Source organism: Dermacentor albipictus, chromosome 6 (assembly GCF_038994185.2).
Source record: "Dermacentor albipictus isolate Rhodes 1998 colony chromosome 6, USDA_Dalb.pri_finalv2, whole genome shotgun sequence".
NCBI classification, from domain to species: domain Eukaryota; kingdom Metazoa; phylum Arthropoda; class Arachnida; order Ixodida; family Ixodidae; genus Dermacentor; species Dermacentor albipictus.
In genome coordinates this window covers 119,244,812-119,267,157 of record NC_091826.1, presented here as the reverse complement: position 1 = coordinate 119,267,157, position 22,346 = coordinate 119,244,812, and the positions used below count along the sequence as shown (strand labels likewise).

Here is a 22,346-nt window from a genome sequence, read left to right as displayed (position 1 = left end):
AGCTCTGCTGTCGTGTCTTACCTGGCGTGGCGACTTTTTCGGAAAAGCAGTACGGACCTGTTCGCACTTCTCGCCATATGTGCGAGTTTCACAAGCAATGTGGCCTTAACAGGCGTGATACAGCATGCTACGCCAAGTTCGTTTAAACGTGTCAACTACGAAGTATTCCCTCTTTAATATCAGACTGGTGAGTTTATTACCACTGTACCCTGCGTGCAATGTGCATGAAGATACTGCACACCTAATCTGCGCTTGGAGGCTATATATACATTGTTCACCAACTGTCATCTTTTGAACTGAAGATAGGTCATTGAACCATAGACAAACACTGCCAGTGCATGTGACGCAACAAAATCACCTTTGTGTTTCCTTAGCGACACTGGTTTCATTGAGATGCTTTAGTTGAGCTTTAAGTGTTGTTTTGTGCATATTGTGTATCTTTGTTGTCAACCTTGCAAGCCATTTCACTTTTTTCATTATATCCATCTGGAGTAGCACGCTAGGCATGCCACGAAAGAAACTTTTCCAGGATTCATTAAATTTGTCTCTTTCTCTCCGTTAACGAACACTAAAGATACGCTCCCTAGCGCTTACTAACTGCATGCGTTCAGTTCACTGCACCAGTTCATAAGTCATACTTCGTGCAAACGTAATTTTCGGTCAATGAAATCTATGCACCCCGTCACGTGAGGAGTCCCCCGTCGCAGTTATCACATCGTTACAGTAGCAGTTTGTCACCGGAAGTTTTGAACGCGAGAGCCTTTTTCTTTTTTTGGCTACACAGTCGCACCACTTCGCCCTGTCTATGTGAACTTGATAAGACGCCCAAGTAGAAAAAAATGCTGGCTCTCCCGTAATCGAGAATATATGGAAGCATGAAGTGGCCACCGGCCAAGTAGATTGGTTGGAGATGATACTAGCCACAATCGTAAAATGTGTGTAGTGCATGGTCGCAACGGCACACCTCACCGCACCGCACCACGCCATACTATGCACTGGTACGTATGGACGCAATTGTTTTCTGTCACAGACAGTGACTGGAAGCTATTGCGTCTATATGGCTTCTTTTACTGCCTGCGGTACCGCCGCCTTCAACCGCTTTTTACTGTCGCTTCGAAGTGGTTGGCTGCAATTGTGTGGCCTCAGGCTCGTGGCCTTCGTGAACGGCCGCATAATCCTGGCGTTGTCGGCTCAGTCGAGCAGTATTCGGCTCCGGCGTATAACTCGCTAAGCTATCGGTTTGCGGAAGACGCTTCCTACATACGATTGCATTTTTCTGCATTACTCGACTTGAAAATTTGTGACCGGCGAATTCATTGAAATGAAAAACGATCAAGAGGCATATGCGGTCATGGCGCGACATAGGCCTGAAAGCTAACTGAGCCGAAATGAACCTTTTGAACTGAACCTCATTAAAAGTCTCGTCTAGGCCAAACAATCAGCAGTGGCATGCCAGACGTTGGTGCTGGTAGCAACTTTATAGTAGCAGGAAGGAAAGGAGGGGGCCTGGCCGCAGGCAGTGCTAAGGGGGGGCCCATGGGGCCGCAACTTTCACCACCCACTCTGCCAGCCTAGCTTGGAGTAGATGATTTGAAGTTCCGCGCACGCGCTCCCAGGCCTCCCCGGAGGGGGCCGATCGCATGAAGTCACCCGGGGGTGAGTTACGGGTGCACCCCAGGTTATGTGCTCTTTCCCTGCCGCCGTCAAGCCGCAATGCGCGCATCCGGACGCGCTGTCATCTTTGAAAATGGCCGCCAGCCTGCGGGCGTTCAAAACACTGTGTGTCTGAGCGCTCCGAATAGGTACCGCTTGGTGTCGTTCCAGAGCTACGTGGAGATGGATACGTGAATCGCTTCTGGCGATGTTTAAGCCTATTCTCGTAGCTCTTTGAAGCCTCTTCTCGAGCGCCCGCGCGAGCTGCCCCTTACTTCCCGGTTCGTATGTCCGCGACAGGCTAGGTGAGCGGCTTCATTGCCCGAGTTGCCTTCGTGCCCTGGGACCCAGAGAAGTCTGATGGTCTCTTGCTCTCATAGTTTTCTAGGCTATTTTTAATGGCCGTCCTTGAATCCGATACTATATACCATGTACCAGCGATGTTGGTGCCTTGAGTGGTGGCAACCCCTTCCGCTTCGAGTATGGTTTGCGCTCTGATGGTCTTTGTGTGTATGACCATCAGCTCCTGCTATAGCATGCATCCCACTGTCTCTGGATGCTGCATCCATGAATGCGGCTGGTTTGCCTGTCAGGGTGCGTCAAAGAGATTCTGCGCATGCTTGACGCCTGTCCTTGTTTTGTTCATCCATATTCGTAGGGAGCGGTGGGATAACATTCTCGTCTCTGATTTCGAGTGGTATTCTGGCCCGAGGAGTGATACCAGTGCTTGGTGAAAAGTTTAGCACCTTTAGGACATCGTGTCCATGCTGTGTTCCTGAAAGCCTCCACCACTGTGTTGAACGCTGAGCATGAATGATTTCGACAACAGTATTTTGTGTAGCCCGACGCTGAGTAACTTGTTAGGCCCACGTGTGGAATCCGGCTGCTATTCTATAAAAGGAGCAGATCATCCTGTTGATTTTGTTAAGGTGCGCTCTGCGCGGCTGCAGAAAAGGGCAGGCGTCGGCTATTCGACCGATGAAGAAGGCATGGATGAGTCTGCGTGCCTCCATTTGCTGTAGTCTGTGCTTCTTATCCGTGATTCGCCTGAGTAGGCCCTGGATTTGTCGGGCTGTGTGCTCGAGGCGGCCTTCTCTGTCTAAACGTACGACAAGGATCATTTCAGGGACCTTTGAAATCAAAAGGGAAACATCATCTTCATGCAGAGCGTGTCCAAATTAAATACAAGACAACAGACAAACGTACTTCAGCAAGTCATGTACATAATTATGACGGCTTCACGAATAAAACTAGGTAAGGAAAGAATTTATTTAAAAATCCATATAATCAAGTAAAGAAAGGTGAAATATAGTAAATTAAACACGCGGCTCCGACCAAAGTGAAGTACATACAAGCAAAAGACGTTACGGCTCTTGTACGTGAGCCTTGTTCACAATGAGAGCAAACTGTGCAGTGCACTCATTCAAGTATTGAAGTACGTGTATATATGTGCTGTAGGCATCGCGCATATACGGGTGGGTATGTGCTGCCAGTATCAGTAGTTTTGATGCCTGCACCACGTGATAACACGTTCTCAGATGAGTGTACACTTTCAAGTTAGCTATCATTGGGATTAAGGCTCCCGTACTGGAGCCGAAGCGACGTTTGCTTTATTATATCTTTGTCGCCGTTATGTGCTTCTTTGTCAGTGATCTTTGCTGACCAGGCGGGATTCCGCCAGATCTCTGATTCTAAACAGTGGACCAGGTGCACAATGCGTGGAACAACCCTAAGTCGGAAATGAAATAGTACTTTCAATTAAGACTGGGTTTAATTTAATCAGAAAGAGTCATGGAAGGATGCAGCTGCGGTTTATATTGCATAAAAGAATAAGTTCGAATACCTAACAGCTAATTTATTCCTATAAAATATCCGACAGTCACTCGTGCAGCAGTGACAGTTGAATCATTGGGATCACACGTAGTTCTGCCGAGCGAGCTTAACATTTCTTGGGGATATTAACTCTGTATGCCAAACAGTGCCTTTCGTTGAAGGCCCGTGTGGAGACGTGTCAGCTTGGCTGCCTGAAACATTTGCTGACGCATTCCACTTCGGTGGGGAACAGTGCAGCCGGGTCGACACAACGATGACCAGTGAGCGTGGACATGTCGGCACGGTAGCAGTCACCGGTTGAGCCAAGTAGCTCGCTGTAGAAGTACGCGTGCTTCATGAGGTCGGCCGAGCACGCCACCAACTCCGAGGGCCACTCGCACTGAGGTTTATGGCCTACTCTCGCGGTTGTGCACTCTCTTTCGCAGTCCGTCTGCAAGTAAAAAAATTAAGTGTCTGTAACGCTGTTTCCCCATACCCGTGTGCACTATCAGCAATGCTAGCAACAGTGCCACCATTGTTCAGATTTAATTGAAGCATAATTATCGAATGTGCATAATTTTCTGCTTAAAACACTTTACGTTTCAAATATCGGAGCTAAATGCCGTGTGAATTTGTTTTCATGAACATATACCGAAAGAATGCCAGTGTAAAATAGTCTCGTTAGGACATGGAACACCAACCTTCCTCATTGCTAGCAAGATATACGTGAAATGTTAAAAAAGAAGACACATTTAATGGCCTTCAAATTGTGCGGAGCTACCGAAGTTGAAGACGTTTCAGAGAGGTAAAATGGTGCATCACCTGAGAGTAGTTTTTGTTATCTTTCGGTCGATTACTAATTTTAGAGCGCAGCTCTGAGACGCCCGTTCCCGCGGCGAACGTCAGCGTCGGCGTAACTGAGTGAACTAACGCAACAGCAAAGCACGAAAGAGCGAACGCGGAGCGGGATATGAAAGAAGCGAGCCGCGAAAGGCGGATACCAATGAGAGCGGCCCCTTCAGCGACTTGCGCGCGAGAAACTGATATCATGCGGTCCCACCCGACCATTCGACACGTGCACGTATCTCCGCTGAGCCGGACCGCTCGTTTCGTAATATCGCCCGCTCGCGTCAGCTCTCGCTCACGCTTCTCTGTTTCGCTCGGTTTGGTCTCGTTCACGCTTGTTTCTATAATCATGGTTTGACAATGATTAGTCTAAACCGGGACGTCTTGATGGAAAGGATTTTGCATATAGTGCGATATATCCGGTTCTGTACGACAAGACGGACTCTGAATACAAGGACGCGCAGGCAACACTCTGTACCCCATTCTCTTTGACTTTGGAACGCGGCGACGCCGCTACACATGGGAGCATACCAACATCATTTGGTGGTGTTTCAATTGCGTAAACAACTTTATATATCATTGTGTTGCTACGCTTTATTGCCCTGCACTCGACGTTGCTATTTGCTAATATTTGTACAGTTCGTGCCTCTTTTCTTGTCATTTTTCTGCCTCTACAATTACTACTCTTCTTTGTTGCTAGGTATATGATACTGTTATATACTAATATTTGTACGCGTTGTTTGGATATATCTTTATGTACTTTCGCCCTTCCTGCTTGGGTCCTCTATCGGGCCTGCAGTATTCTGTAAATAAATAAATAAGTCAGTGGCAACGACGTCGTCACCTTCATAACACAAGACTTTCATTAAGAACGAAGGACAAAGATCTTAAACGACGGCGCCAACCTTTCAGTAGACAGTAGAAAAAGCAAGCGACATCTCGCACCTACAGAGAGGAGGCGAGATTTTCATGCTGTCACATGAGTGCTGCAGCGGCTCGCCGCCAGTTGGCGTGGCGGCTGTGCCGCAGCTACGTTTTATCGCCGGTGGCATGCCGTGCGCGTTTTGTCGCTAGTGTGAATGGGGCTTTTTGTGGCGACTAGAGTGTACTAAACAACAGTCCAGTGGATTGGACGGCGCTATCCCGCTGAGGCAGCGCGTATGGAAAAATTTTGCGAGGGCGCTGCGAGTGGACTAGACTGGGGCGGAGGTGCGCTTCGCGGCATAGTCAACGTAATTTTGCTGCGGACGCTGACAGCGATTGCGCGCGTGCTCTCTTGTAATGGCGCTTTATTTTACCTGCGAATTTATATCGACACCTTTTTACTACGTATACATAGTTGAGCCATGGGTTATACAGCAGGACGTCTTCAAGTTTGCCGTGCGTCGTCTGATAGCGAGCGCGTGTTCGTTCAGCGGACGCCCAGTTTCACTCGCAGAAAGTCTCTGCAGTACAATTTTTTATGGCGTTACTTGCTGTGCCCGCGACCCTTGTAGGTGGGTACCAAGTGTGCTTGTAGCCAGGTGAACTGCTTTTTCTAACACCGTTTTCTAAATGTAACACGTAACTTGTGGCAACGAAGCCGTCTATCCGCAACCTTAAGCTACGTAAGAACATTTGATTGATATCGTATCATATTACACGCGTTTCTTGCTGGTAAAATATCGATCAGGGACAATGATCAAAGGAAAAAAATTAAATTATGGGGCTTTACGTGCCAAAACCACTTTCTGATTATGAGGCACGCCGTAGTGCGGGACTCCGGAAATTTAGACCACCCGGGGTTCTTTAAAGTGCTCCTAAATCTAAGTACACCGGTGTTTTCGCATTTCGCCACCATCGAAATGCGGCCGCCATAGCCTGGATTCGATCCCGCGACCTCGTGCTCAGCAGCCCAACACCATAGCCACTAAACAACCACGGCGGGTGTGATCAAAGAAAAAAAAGAATAAATTATGGCTTTTTACACACCAGAACCACGATCTCATTATGACAGACGCCGTAATGGGGGGCTCCCGAAATTTCGACTACCTGGTGTTCTTAACGTTCACCTAAATCGGAACGTTGGCTCCCACTTTTACCTTGTTCTTGTCTTGCTCATCATCTTGAATTTCCATCTCCCGCCTTCCCCTTCTTCTCTCTGGATTTCTGGATTGCTTCATTATCGTCATTATTATAGTTTACAGCCTAACTGAAAGCAGTCGTTTATAATGTTGGCGGCTAAGATTTACGGAGTCGGCATCTGTCGGAAGCGCTGCGCTTGCGAACTGCGAGTGATAACGCGGCGCACTCCTCCTAGGTTTGGCTGTCGGAGCGTAATAATAACAGCACGCGTGAGCCCTCCTGGACATTTCTGTAAGTACTTTCAAAACGAACGAAGTTATTTAATGTCAAAATAATATCCTCAGGCCAACAGAAAGTACGGAATGGTTTACAGATGTTCTCTTTAGTCCCCCGAACCTGTTTGGCGCGTGAAAGGAAGGCAGGAAATGGCTGAAAGAAAAATACATTTTTGTTGTGCACTGCCTGTATGGCCAAATGTATCATAACACAATGAAGCCTCAATGTAGCGATCGCACGGGTTCGGAGCGACCAAGTTCGCATCCGCATGCACGTCCGCGCACAATGTGTCGCTTTCGCTGCGAGTGCGTTTTCACACCGTGCCGTGAGGTTCAGGCGGTTGAATATGAGCGTTTGACATTACACAATCAGCCATTGCCGCGCGGACGCTATCAGGAGTGGTCAAAAATAATTTCGTTACAACTAGGCACTTCGACACCACCGGCGACTTCTAATGTGCCGTCGCGACGATTCGCTCATTCTTTTTGATGTTGTAAATTTTTGGACGTTTCAGTATCAGTATTTCTCAAGTTGCATACCAATGTATGCTTATCGGCTTATTCAGCGAAAAATTTCCTGCTGCTTCTTTTTCTTTATCCAGTACATTCTTTGTTTGGTGCTAACGCAAACATCAGCCATGCCTTGTTTTAATGTGCTTCTTACCATTCCCTTTCCATGACAGTTTTCATAAATATTGAGCGCGAGCAAAGTAAACCGTCTATTTGCTGTTCTTTCGTCAGGATATTTTGGAAATTTTCAGAAAAAGTGACGCGCCAGTAAAAATAGGCTATATTTATTTTTCCAGCAATAAATAATATTTTCTCTTAAATACAGGTGATCATTACGCAGAGAACGCAAAGGCAGTGCAAGTAACACCTTTTCTCTTCCACGCGAGATTTGTCATCTGATAAATGAGGAAGAGGTCGCTCAGTTTCGAGTCACTCTCGCTGGACATCCTCATCCTCGAACACGTTTACTTGTGAGCCTGTTAAGAAGCTCGCCTCAACCTTTTGCAAACAAAAACCAGCTTCGTTCACAAGTGGCGGATGGCGCAGGTAAGTGCACCAAACTAGACGCCACGGGCGTCGGTGGCTGAGCTAGTTCCAAGGTTTTACCGCCAGGCTGACGGTTACACTTGCTTCGCGGCATAGAGTTTCTCACTAAAACACCTAGAGGGTAATTTGGCGGCACCGTCTACGGGATTTTCTTAAGGGGGCACCATGCCGTCATGGGAATGATGGTATATGTGTCTGCGAGGCTCGTGTTGGCTGGTGTTGTAAGAGGCTTCGCCTAAAACGTGGATATGGCTGCACAAATAACGCGTTTTCAAAGTAAAACTTTCATAAAATGTTTCCATTCACGCATATTACATCTTTACTCACCTACAGTGCATGACCAAGCGAAGAAAGCAAGAACAGACTACAAACTGTTTCAAAGCGAGCGCAAACCTTGTCGTCTGTCCTGCAACTTTAGCGGCCCGCTGGTACTTTTTACGTAACCTATAATCGTACACGCAATAACAAGTTGTCATAGTTAAACAAAACACGTCTTTGCGTAATACTAAAGCCAAAACAGTTTTTCACGTGCTATTTTCGTAGAAAATGAATCATTGTGACAGACGGAACGGTGCTTGCTAAGCGCGTCTTCAAGGTGTCCTGTCTCTCCCAGAATCTCCCCCCAACCAACATATGCGCAGTGGGAGGCGATCCTCCATCGCTCCGAGCCTCAGGTCTGGCTGGCCCTGATACGACGAGCACGAGCGGTAGCGACAGCCATTGGGGCCCTGGACTGAGGGCCCCAACCACATAAATCCTTTCACTTTAAAATAAAGTTTCTTCTCTCTCTCTCTTTCTCCCAGAACGATGCCAATCCGAAGTCACAATATACCGGCATTCCCATGCATACCACAGCATAGCAGCGCCAGATTTCCCTCTAGGTAATGTAGTGAGAAACTCTATGCTTCGCGGAGCCCCAAACGCCAGTGCTGAACGAAGACCCAGAAGGCGTCCAATATTGCGCAGCGTTTGAAAGCCACGCGGCTTTTCCACAATGAAAGTCAAGGCATAAAAGAGTTCAATTGAAGAACTTTCGTCATCGTTCTTGTCTTCGCTTCGAGAATTGTATGCTGCGCAGGCAAAGAATCGCAAGTATAACTCGACGTAGAAATTTTAATGGGTGTTTCATCTTAAAGCGATAGCGTCAGAGTCCGTACCACTGAAAATCCAGTATCGGCGACGGCGCTTCTCGTCTTGCGTGGCACGTCGTTTCGGCAAAAATATTTTTGCACTACCCATCCCTAGGCCTTCCATATGAGGCAGGGAATTTACTATACTAATTGAGCTTCTCAATCTAAAATATGTGGAAAAATTGTACACTACCACTTACACACAATCTACAGACATGATAGCTTTCCGATTGTAATTTGAATATACGAGGAAACAACATTCTATTACGCACAAACTCGAACAAACCGCTTTTCCTGTATTTCTACAATGCATATACTGTAGACGGCGTCCGCCATTTGCGCACGCCGGTGCGTAAATAGCTCAGAGACCATGGAGCGGCGCGCCCGCTTCCTTGAAACACTTCCAGATGGCGCTCGCCTGCGCCGCGTCGTGACGATGGAGAGGGAGCTAGAAGGAAGTAATATCGGGTTTAATCTCTCATACAAACAGGCAGGTACAGTAATAGAGCAGCAACTCCCAGGTTTATTTTATGCGGACGACATTGTGTTGCTCGCTAACAAGCAAAGTGATTTGCAACGTCTGCCTAATATCTGTGGACAGGAAGGCAACAATGTAGGTTTGAAATTTAGTGTTAGAAAATCAGGTGTTATGGTATTCAATGAAAACAGTGAACAGACAGTGGAGATACAGGGCCAAGAAATACCTCGGGTAACAGAATATAAATACCTTGGTATATGGATAAACGAAGGCAATGGATTTATGGAAGCACAGCAAAAAATCATAACAGTCAAGGGGAAGAGAAATGCAGCCATAATGAAGCACAGAGCGCTATGGGGATACAATAGGTACGAGGTCCTACGAGGTATGTGGAAAGGGATAATGGTTCCAGGACTTACTTTTGAAAATGCGGTTGTTTGCTTTAAATCAGGGGTACAATCAGGGCTCGATGGGAACCAAAGGTCAGTGGGTCGCCTCGCATTGGGCGCTCACGGGAAGGCTACAAATGAAGCTGTGGGGCTGGACTAGTTTTGAAGTGAGGGAAGCTCACAGTAAAATTGAGTATGAAGAACGGCTGAGGAATAAGGAAGAAAGTAAATGGGCTGGGAGAGTGTTCAGGTATCTGTACAGGCAAAACATTGATTCACAGTGGAGGAAGAGAACTAGAAGCTTACCAGCAAGTATGCGGCCTGTGGGGTGGGCAACACAGCAACAAAGAAGGTCAAGCGGAAAGTGAGAGAGGCTGAGGTAATCTCATGGGTGGCGGCAATGGAAAAGAAACCTGCCGTGAGTAACTACTTAAGAGGAAAAAACGAAATCAGGAAAGAAACCATTTATGATAACTCAAAGGGAAGCTCATTACTTTTCGAAGCGAGATCGGGATGCCTTAGAACACGCACCTATAAAGCGAGATATAAGAAGGAAGAAGAAGCATGTGCTTGCTGCGGTAAAGCTAGGGAAACGACGGAGCATATTTTATTAGAATGTGAAGACGTCTACCCAGCGGTCGATTTAGGCACCACTGGCCTCCTTGAAGCCCTTGGGTTCAGCGGGAGCAGTGGTAAAGCAAACAGGTCCGCAATAGACATTAGTAAGAGGCGATTGGAGGATTGGTGGAAGAAAAGTAGGGAAACGACAAACGACGGAGACGTACAAAAACACAGTTCGCAATAGGGGATCAGAAAATTTGGACGTGTTAGTTCATAGTGTTTTTTTTTTCTTTTCTTTTTTCATTGGTTAACCTAGGGAGGATATCAGGCAGCATAGTAGCAAGAGCTTGGTGGCGCAACCCACCGCCCCGTTCCAAAGGGGACGCTCATAACATCCATCCATCCATCCATCCATCCATCGGCTGGTCTGTGCGAGATTTTGTCATGAACGGACGTGTTTTTCCAGAGCTCCGTGGCGGCGACAAATCAAATTTTTTGTGCAAGCTTTGAGCTTGGTTCTGTTTTTGATTTGCAGATTTTTCAGTTTTAAAATAATAACTGGGCAGCTTTCTTTCTTTCTCTCTTTTTTTGCGTGCGCGGGTGTGTTTCGTGTATACTTGGTTTTGCAAGATAGTCAGAGCGTCCTTTCGCGCCTCGTGCTTCAACACGTGCAACCATGTGGGATGTCAAGTCTTTATAGCCTTTACATAGTAGCTTGGAAGTGGCGAGACCGGTAGCTATTAGTGGTTTCACTGTGTGTGCTTTGGTAGGAAAGTGAGAGCGTGGCCGCGAGGTTTAACACGTGCGAACACGTGTCATGCCATAAGTCTGTGCTGCATTGATTGCTTTTAATATATTGGTAAGAATTACATTGCGGCATTTTCAAAATTTAGATTCTGTGCGCATCGGTTGTTGCAGAAGGCACGTGCTCTGAAACCTTCGCTATTTGCATTAGAATAAGCCGTGCAATTCTTGGCAAGAAAGCCGGGAAAGCGTGCAGTGTGCGGAGGGTCCCTCAAGGCAGACGAGGGGATGGATGAAAATGGAGAAGGAATCGAGTCAATCGACCAACACTGTGATGTCGATGCTAGGCTGAAAAAATAGAGGTTTTCACGGTGACCTTGTCAAATAGGCCGAAGAGTTCAAAAATGAGCTAACTATAGAGCGTCATGCACAGAAGGTATGCGGGAAACGAGTTCAAGCAGCCCAAGAAACATTGAACCGCGCCGCCATTGTGATCGAGAATAGTTGTGACAATGATGGACGACAATGGGAGAATGGTCGTAACAATGGGAATGGTCCCGATGTGAGAGGAACGGGAGTGTGAGCAAAGCACATGGAATGCGTGAAACGTGGGTAAGGGGTGCAGGAGTGCAGGAGTCAATGCGCTTTTTCAAGCCTGAATCATGCGGAAAAGGACAAAGGGAAGCAGAGAGAGGTTGGAGAAAGTGAAATGGTGATTATCGCCGGTGACTCAAGCATGAAAAGGTGCTCAGAAGAATGAAAAGGTGCTCAGAAGCACTGGGTTCAGTCATGGAGCGAGCAAAAGCAAAGCTCGCGCAAAATGCCCACGTGTGCAACCTTGAGCAGGTGTGCTAAATGACGTCCTAAGCAGGAAAGTGACAGGACTAGCCCAGCACTTGGCGAAGGGAGTAGACGACTTGCGCGAGCTGTCCCTTCAGGCGCAGATCGTGGTATGCACGCTGCTGGAGGCGCCTGTACGTGGCACTCACTTACAAAGAGCTGTAGTGGCTGCTAATGAAGCGATATGGAAAATAAGCCGATAAAAAGATTTCGAGGTTGTCGAAGTAAACAGAGAACTGAGAAGTGATCACGGTGGTTTTGAACGAGACTGCATCCACTTCAATTACAGGCTTGGAAGACAAGTGGGCTGGCGGCATGCTGGTCGCATGGTTGCTTCTTTATGGGGGCCCACGGGCACTCAGGAGGCCAAATTAGGTAGTAATAAAGAAAGTACCCTAGGCAAATCTCAGAATAGCACCGCCGTCAATAGCAGAAAAAGGAGAAAAACAAGAAAGAGAGCTCGCCATGCAATAGGCTACATAAACGTGCAGGGCGGCAGAAGAAGGGAAAAGTAAGCATAGATCAAGGAGCAGCTAAACAAAGAACGAGTAGCGGTGTATTCGGTTACAGAAACGCACCTTAGACACTCTGGAGAGCTGCCAGTAAATGAGAATTGTGTTTGGGAAGGGTCCGACAGAACTAAGTCGGAAAGAATGGGAGGGGGACTCGGTATGCTCATTCACCAGGGAGCTAAATGGAAAAGAATAAATTCAAAATGTCAACAGCATCTTTCGTTTTCAGGTACAATGAGTGGAAACAAAAGTTCGCTGCGCATAACATATTTCTGGACGAGAAATAATTGCACAGAGAAGTTCGCTGCGCATAACATATTTCTGGAGGAGAAATAATTGCACAGAGAAGAATCAAGAGTTAGGGGAATGGCTAAGTGCTGATATTAAGCGTTTCGGGAATGATGACAAAATTATCCTACTAGGAGACGTGACTGCCCACATACAGTATCTAGATGGTTATACCGACAGAAAGGGGAAGTCAATGCTAGATCTTTGGGAGCAACGTAATCTCGTTTTCGTGAATACATGGCCCATGTGTGAAGGGCATATCACGTAGGTAGTGGGAAACCGGCAATCGACCATTGATTACTGTCTGATGACACAAGGAATTCATGATAAGTTGAGAGAAATGGTCAGGAAGGGTATAGCAGCGTAGGGATTGACGATAAATCCATGATTTTGAAAATGGGATATCTAGTTGGGAAAGAGAGCAAGGAGTGCAAAGTAGCTAGTCAAAATTTGACCGCTGAACAAAAAACATAGTCACAAGAGTCGAAGAAGAACTTTGCAAATGGCCAAGTAAAGAGTGGGAATATAGTGAGCTTCTAAGCGTAATAACGACATAAATACGGGAAGAGAAGCAACATGTTTGTTGGAAAGGAGAAAGAAACGGAAAAGCTGGTGGAACAGGTATATACGAGAAGCGATCGCGGAATGACAGCAAGAATCCCGAGAGCACAGGCAGGCAAAGAAGGCGCAGTTGCCGCAGGATGAATAGCCAGTAAATGGGAAATCTGCCAGGAGAAGAAATGTATGGTTCAAATACTCAAGCAAAGACAAAAGGTGAAAGTGAACGTTTGTTGTCAGTAATACGGGAAAAAAAAGAAGGCTACATCTAGAATTTTTTGGAACCACATAAATTTATTAGGCAGGAAGTCAACTACGACACATCCTAGACGAAGATAACATATCCTAGAAAAACCGGAATGCAAAGCGGCATGAAATTACATCCGAAAATTAATAGCCGAATCTTTCCAAGGCAATGACGAGGTTTTTTCGAAGAAAATGGAGCATGAAAGAGTACAAGATGAAAATGGAGCTGGTGCTGACAAATTTCAACTGGGAGAAAGCGGAAGTGCATAGTCACAGGGCTAGGCAAGGTTTCCGTTAGGCTGATTAATGAACTAGGACCAAACAATAAGGAAGCTCTGGTGAAAGAAGTGCTAAAAACTTTAATGTATACATGAATGCCAGACCATTGGCGACAAAGTAGAGTGAATTAAATTTATAAAGGTAAGGGGCCGAAAGATAGAATTCACTTGTATAGACCGTTGACCATTACATCGATAATATACAGGTTAGGAGGCAGGCAATCAAATTATTGTTGCAAGCATGGGCAGAGAATAATGCCATTTTGGGAAAACTTCAGAATAGCTTCAGAACAGGTAGGCATTCGGGTGATAACTTATTTATTCTTACTCAGTGTATTCAAATATCAAGAGTGGGAGCAGGCTGTTATATGTGGCCTTTTTAGACATTACAGGAGCGTATGACAAGGTCGATCGCTACACTTTGTGGGATATTCTTGAAGGGGGAAGCTTAGGCGACGATTGTATACAGCTTTTGAGAGATTTACTTAGAAAATACCGTTTCCGTTGAAGGGGAAGGGATGAGGAGCGAGATGAAAGTTGATATCAACAAGGGGCTGAGGTAGGGATGTGCTTTATCCCTACTGCTGTTTATGATGTACACGTTGAGGATGGAGAGGGCGCTAAAAGGAAGTAATATCGGGTTTATTGTCGCATACAAACAGGTGGGTACAGTAGTAGGGCAGCAGCTTCCAGGTTTATTTTATGCAGACGACATTGTGTTGTTAGGTGACAATCAAAATCATTTGCAACATCTGACTAATATCTGTGGAGAGGAAGGCGATAATTTAGGTTTGAAATGTAACGTTAGAAAATCAGCTGTTATGTTATGTTATGTTATCAGCTGTTATCAGCTGTTAAGGAAAACAGTAAACAGACAGTGGCTATACAGGGCCGGGAAATACATGGGGTAAAATAATACAGATACCTTGGTAAACGGACAAACGAAGAGTAATAGATGTATGAAAACACAGCACGAAACAAAAACAGTAAACGGGGAAGACAAATGCAGCCATAACGAAACACAGAGCGCTATGGGGACACAATAGATATGAGGTGTTACTGGGAATGTGGAAAGGTTTTCTGGTTCCAGGACCTATATTTCGAAATTAGGTTGTTTGCTTGAAATAATTGGTAAAATTAGGACTTGATGGCAACCAAAGGTCAGACAGACGCCTCGCATTGGGCGCTCACGGGAAGACTACAAATGAAGCTGTGCAGGGTGATATGGGCTGGAGAAGTTTTGAAGTGAAGGAAGCTCACAGTAAAAGTCATTATGTGGAACGACTGAGGTATATGGAATAAAGTAAATAGGCTGGGGAGTGTTGAAGTATTTGTAGAGAGAAAACATTGATTCACATGGAGGAAGAGAACAAGCAAACTTACCAGCAAGCATGCGGCCTGTAGGATTACCAACACAGCAACAAAGAAAGTCAAGCGGAAAGTCAGAGAGGCTGAAATAATCTTATGGGTGGCGGCAATGGAAAAGAAACCTGCCATGGGTAACTATTTAGGAGGAAAAAACGAAATCAGGAAAGAAACAATTTATGATAACTCAAAGGGATGCTCGTTACTTTTGAAGCAAGATCAGGATGCCTTAGAACACGCGCCGATAAAGCGAGATATAAGAAGGAGCATGTGCTGCTGCGATAAAGAAATGACGGAGCACGTTTTATTAGAACGTGATATCTGCCCAGCCGTCGATTGAGGCACCACTGCCATCCTTGAAGCCAATGGATTCAGCAAGAGCAGGGGGAAAGTAAACATGTCCGCAGTAGACATTAGTATAGGGCGATTGGATGATTTGTGGAAGAAAAGTAGAGAAACAAATAAAACTTAGACGTACAAAACCAAGTTCACATTAGGGGGTCAGAATATTTGGTTATGAGAATTCATCTTGGGTATTTTTTTTTCTTCTTTAGCCTGGATAGCACATTAGGCAGTATATTAGCAAGAGCTTGGTAGCGTAACCCACCACCCCGTTTAAAGGGGACGCACATAACATCCATCCATCCATTCATCGCGGCCCACGCAAGAAATACAAGAGCGCCCACCAGCACGCATGGCGTTCACCTTGAGCGCTTGCCGGTAAACATTACGGTTACATACGCTGCAGTTGCCGGGAGGCGTGAGAAGCCGTCAGGTACCTTTGAATGCTATCGCGTTCCACTGCATAAGGCGAATCTTAAGCGTCCTCCATACTGTTGCCCTTCTCTGCTGAGAAGCATGAACGAGAAGCGTTTCTCTTTTTTGCGAAATGGCTGCGCGTTTCTTTCCCGGCCCTTGCATCTCTAGACACTTGTGCGTTAGCATAGTGATGGCGACAGTCGGACGCCGACGGACGAGCTTCGAGATACAACGGCAGCGGCGGGCAGAGGATACACAGCAGGAATAATCATGTGGGCAGCGCTTCAGGCACTGTACGCTTGTCATATTTCGAAATGAAAGCGGTAGATCAGTTTTCATCTACGATTATCGTAACAACAAATAGAGTTTATAAAATTACGCAAATTGATGTCGCCTTCGGCACCGCCATCCGGCAATACTGTCCGATACATTATTCGCATGAAATACAGCAATAAGAATTTGCTTAACCAGTTTTAGATAAATAACCAACACACTGCGGCGGCTAGTCGTAAATGTAGTGTCCCCGTGCTTAACGTACGTATAGCGAAGAAATCATTCTCACGATCTCTCCAAGGTTCTTTTCTTCTACTATTTCTCCTTGCATGAAAATAGGTAGGCCAATATACATTTTCTTGTTTTGTTCTGCGCAAGCCTAACTGCATCCCACAATGCTGCGCATTGGATGCGACAACCGACAGGCTGTTACTTACTGATACTACTCACCTTGGTATTGTAGCCCGATCCTGCAGTCACATTGGGGCAGGCACCTTCGGGGTAGTCCCACTCGACGCAGTATCCGGAGGTCGCGTTCAAGAAGTACCAAGTGCGGGACAGGTCTTTGCTCGAGCACGGACGTAGCGTCGTCTGAAACCCAGCGCAGTTCTTCTTCTGGAAGAGGAAGCACCGGGATCGACACTCGCGTTCGGTGGCGAGCTGGCCGACGAACTTGGGGCATACTGCGTAGTCATCGTGCTCCGTTGAGCGGCACGTCTGGTCCCTGTAGTACCACCCGTGCACCGCCCTACGGCAAAAGAAAACATCAGTGTTCAGCTGGCACGCTGGTTCATCCGTCGCGGTCATCTCAGTCGTCATCGCAGTGGTTAGAATCGCTGGTTGTGTCTCGCCGAAGACCGGATCCCTGCGCGCAAGGTGACTTAGCTGAGCCGGCGTCAACGTCGTCTCGACGCTAACGAAGACGCTGCGCGAGAGCTCGTCGTGACGCAAGACGGCCTGGATGTTTTCCAGACGCGGAGATGATTTCTTCATGGCCTCGCGCGTGGACCACACCATGGTCGCGCCCAGAAGAAGGAGCGTCAAGCCGAGCGTGGACAGCGTGCCGACGCAGCGATATGCCAGGGTCAGCCACGGTGATCCGACGCGTGACGGCGCCCTTTCGCGTTGTGCGGGAGCAACGCTGACCATCACGTCGGCGCCATCTGAGTGCCGGCTGTTTTGAATCTCTGCACGAGCGACCTCATCCGACCTTGCTTGCGAAGCCACTGCTGGCGTTCTCGAGATGGCTCTTATGAGCGTTCGCGTCTCGCCATCCATTCCCGGCATTTTTGTTCTTGTCTCCCAAACAATGACACCTGCCCACTACGGCGGATCGGCCAGAATGCAAGTGGTTTAAAATGTGTTTCAGTGAGTAATATGGCAACCAAACTAAACTTTATAATCATAAACCATGGGTTTGCATAGTTGTTAGAGAGACATAAAAAATGGCTGTGGCTTAGCTAAGGTTAAGCCCAGGATGCGAAGCATACTAGCCTTTATTTTAACGCGACAGCGTTAAGGAGCTCGTGTCGCAGAAAAGCCGGTGTCGTCGGCGTCGGCTCAGGCGTGCGGCGCTTGCTCAGGCGCACATTTCGTTGTCGCGCCGAACGCTGCGTTGCTCGACGCTCACCGCGTCCGATGCGGGGGGCGACGGCGCGAGTTGGAGCCCCGTTGCTTCTCTGTCGTGACGTCATGGTGTCACGTGGTATTGAAGGCGACACCGCCGCGCCTGAGGAGCTGGGTTGAGCTCTCGTAATATGCTTCGCATAAAAATATTCAGCTGGGAGCATCAAGACCACGCGTCTGTCCTTCTTTCCTCCAGATAATCTAGCAACTCAGTAGACCAAAGCGGTCATATCATGTGGTGTTTTTTTTTTTGTATCGCTGGGGTCCGCAGTAAGCTGAATAGATAGAAAGAGAGAAACAGTTTATTCGGACGTTTTACAAACCGCTCTGCAACTTTCTAGTTGGAATTATTTTCCTAGCTTCGTTGCTTCAGAAGTTGCTTAATTATTCTTGAGTAATTATCTAATTAGGCCAAATACAAAAAAATTGCATGACACACTACATAGAAAAGTGAGCAACATACATTTGGTCACGCGTCTTAGAATGCATCGGCATATTTTTAAGCTTTGGCTAAAATTAGCTGAAACACCCTGCATATACGCAAGCGTATGCTCAACATTGCAAACAGCTTCAAACGCGCAGCACGCCAATCGCAGCCTGTTATCAAATATTCTAGCAATGTTTATTTACAGGTAGTGCTGACTCTCTGCTATGGATTAGCCAATAATCAGGCAATTCCAAAATTTATTCCAATATTAATACTAGGGACTCGTAAACTAATGATCACAGAACTAGGAACATTAAAATATGTGGTGCCCAGATATGGCTAATAAATTATCTTAGCAAAAGAAAGTAGGAGGACCCTTTGAAAACTTCACATTGTATTCATTTGACGCCTAAGATACAGATATAAATGTCAATACAAGCATTCATACAGCACTGTGTGCCATCGAAGATGCCCCGAGGAAGAGGATAACTAGTAGAGAAAGGGTAAGCTCAAGCTTGTGAAACGGAATTTCGAAACAACTCCTTTCTTTAGTTTGAAGATCGGCAATCGAAATTAAAAATGTCTAATCAGAATCAGAATCATCGGAATAGCAGGATAGAGGGAGAATATGGTTCCAGAACAGACTAGAGCTGCAGTCATCTGGCGTTCTGTTGTACTTAGGTGCTACTCTAAGCCAATAAAAATGCAGTGGCTCGCATGACGATGTAAACCACACTCCAAGTGTGCGGCTGCCAGTGACACAGTTTAAAGTGATAGAGATGACAATACATAGGGTCATTCATATATGTCGATATCTTTATATTATATACTTCTGTGATGTTTAGAAAAGGGGCTGAATTTTGCTTACAAGTAAATATATCTATGCAACAAATATCGACAGTCTCAGAAAGAAATGAACGACATCTTGCTTCAAAAGAATTATCACCGGAATATCGTACGCTGGAACACCGTAGGATGAAACTTTGCACTTAAAAAAAAAATTACTATCTCCGCAATCCTGATCGATTACTGTTTTGGAATGGCGTGCTCGAGCCCAGAAAAGCGAAGTCGCACTCGATCAGCACCTATACTATCTACCACTAACTTCTAGGCTCAACATCTACATCTACAGCAGCAATGATGGAATCAATCGGCACTTACAGCGCATCCATAGACGGAGGACACTTGATCGGTGACGTAGTTCACAGCGGCACGCGCGGACAGTTGTAAGTTCTGCTGCCGTAGATGTAGTAACGTTTACACTTTGAATTTAACTGTGAACTACTTCGCTGGAACGACGAAAGCGGCTGCTGTGCTGCTAGGCGAGGTCGAAATATCGGTATGTATATGTATGCGGTCTTCGTATGTCTGGTGCAGTAATAGCCGGGTCAGTTGCTTAAGAGCCAGGGCCGGAAGATGATGATCATGATCGTGTGCTGCTTACTGGCGCAAGGGCCACACATTGCCAAAGACCCCAAGGGACGGCTGACTGGTTTTTGAAATTCCGGGAATACCTAGGTACTCTTGAGCTTCTCGCAAGCACCACAGAGGAGATGAAGCCTTCGGCGCAGATGCAGCGTGTGCGCCAGCTAACAATAGCAAACCTGTTCACAGAAAAAAAAAGTATTTACAAAATTTAGTGCAAAATATGATCGTAGAATCTACGGTATTCGGTTGTCACAGCTCTCGAGCGAACACCGTAGGTTATACGATCGTATCTTGCGCCATGTTTTCTAAACCGGCACACCCTATATAATGTGACGGTATACGCTCTTGACGAGCGCTAATCACTCACGAAAATGTCGCTTGATATATCTCTTCAACAGGGAAGACATTCGTATAAAGAACGACTATACTACTTAGGTGAAAAAATTGTGTAATAAGTTATTTACTCGTTTTATGCCGACAGTATGCCCGTGGAGGGGAAAGATTACCGTATTTTTGCTCCAATTCTACGTTTCATTGGTGTTCTGAAATATTCGAAAGATATTAGCCGTTATGAATAGTGACTTTTCCGTTCGAAGACCGAATCGAATTGGACACTATTAAATTCGTTATTCGAAAGTTTCGCGTACTAGCACACTCCTAAATTATATATAACCCCTCAATTGGGGAGACATACTTCCTAAAAAAATGTGATCCTCAAGGGGTCAAACAAGAGCAGTTGGAAAGTCCATTCATAATTAGGATAAGTTAAGACGCATAGGCTACCTAGCGATGGTCTATGATAACCTTGTAAACTGAGTAGTGCTCATTTGAAGTAAGGTATCAGGAGACACTTGCACGTTCAGAATGGGAGCTGTGGACACGTCCCGTGGTCTATAAGAAGCTTTAGACAGCGGGGAAACATAATATTTATAATATAGAATAGTATAAATATTTATACATGTGGGGAAAAGCCGCATAAATATTTTTTTGCCATATCTTACAAGAAAAACTCATAACGTGCAGGCTAATAAATAGGTTAGGTGCACGGAATGAATAAGCGTGTTCTAAACATATTGTTGACAGAGATATCGACAACTCTGTCCCTACTATTGCTTTGAAATACCAAAGAAAAATGTCACACACTGAAAAGCTACTGTCTAGCATCACTTGAATCTCCTTCAAGACAGTGGCAACTTCAATTCAATGTCGCCTGTTGAAATTGGTGAAACTACTTTGTTTTGCGTTACAGAACCTGGTGGGCCATTTAAATTGCTCAAATCGGGTGCAAGTGCCGTCCCTCGAGTTAAACAGTAACTGCACTTGAGCATAGCTCCTCCACAATTCCTGTATTATAATAACACTTTCAGGCAACTTAAGCATGTCTGCCATGCCACTAGATTGGTAGCATGATTCACAGACAACTATTCATTACAATGACAGCCAAGTAGCACTTGTAATGCACCTCATTCTGTCTTGTGGATCCCCGAATGAACTTCTGGCAGTGAAGGCAACTTTTAAAGTTTATATGCAGCTGATCGCGAAGGTGTTATGCTATGTTCAGACTACGTTCGTAAGGCGCCGATTTTTCGTAACATACGTAAGCGGAAGCGCAACAAGCGTATGCGTCTAGTTCAGACTGCGAACGTAAAGGTACGAACGTGCGCAATTCTCGCAAAAATCGTGGGTGAGAGTGTTGAAGGGTCGGCAACATTTACGACTGTTATGTTACGACCGTTGCGACACAGCCAATGACCGATAAGCTTTCGGCTTTCAACAACCGGTGACGACACTTCCGTCCTCCCGTCTGCAGACAGCTCCGGGCGCGGGAAGTGCCATTCCGCCATTCCGTGCGCACGATTGGCTGTGTTCGTGAAAATTTTTGCAGTGCGCCTTGCGAGACCGTTTTCAGTTCATCTGGTTTATCCGCCGAGGAAATCGATGGCCGCAGATGCGTGCTCCGAACTTCGATGAGTGGTCTCATTAGGTTTTCAAGGAAGCGGAACTGCTGGGGCGACATGCGCATGATTTTATGAAACATTGCAGCGTCACCAACTCGGAGCTTGGCGAAAAGGTTGTGAAAATCGCCGTCCGCGGCCCTGTCGATAAATACTTGCCGCACCCAAACCCTTCTGCGTCGCCTTCGTCGTCTTTGGGCGATTGAATACATGACTATAAGTTTGTTTTGAGCGTGAATTTCTTCGATCTCGGCCAGCGCTCGCATGTTGGCAGGAGCCATATTGGACCGCTGGTGACGTCCATTCTGCAGCTCCAAATTTGATTGGCCTGTTGTAAAAGCCGTAATTTAAGCAGCAGTAAATGTGAACAAAGGTGCCGGCTTAACTGCCGTAACGTTTTTTACAGCCGTTACGTTCGATACGCCAAAAGAGCTGTTACGCGCGTTAAGACCGTAGTGTGAACATAGCATTACGCACTTAATATCATATTAACAGTCTTTCCAAACGGTAGGCTATTGTAGCACACAGTTACACACACAGGCAACCTAAAATTGATTTGTTATGTTAATGGCAAGTTGCTAATTTATTATATAAAATGTGAATTCAAAAATTCTAAAGGAAAGCATGTACAATACTTGCCTATAACAGCATTCACCTCGATGGTGTAAACAGCCTCTTTTAGCCCCTTGGTGTGGTTATTTCCAAAGGGTAAATGACCCATGAGCTCCTCCTCTGAGAACATACGGTGAAGCAAGGCCCTTGCAAACTTTCCTGGTCTACCAT

General features: G+C 46.1%; 1 protein-coding gene across 1 annotated transcript; it reads right to left on the bottom strand.

Annotated features, from left to right (window-relative positions):
• Positions 1 to 3,411: 3,411 nt before the first annotated feature.
• On the bottom strand, positions 3,412 to 17,531 carry LOC135916258 (uncharacterized). Its single transcript, XM_065449579.2, has 2 exons — positions 16,578 to 17,531; positions 3,412 to 3,916 (listed from the first exon to the last, which is right to left on the bottom strand). Exons 1-2 carry the CDS (start codon positions 17,412 to 17,414, stop codon positions 3,665 to 3,667), a joined length of 1,089 nt encoding a protein of 362 aa, XP_065305651.1. The 5' UTR covers positions 17,415 to 17,531; the 3' UTR covers positions 3,412 to 3,664.
• Between the last annotated feature and the right edge of the window lie 4,815 nt (positions 17,532 to 22,346).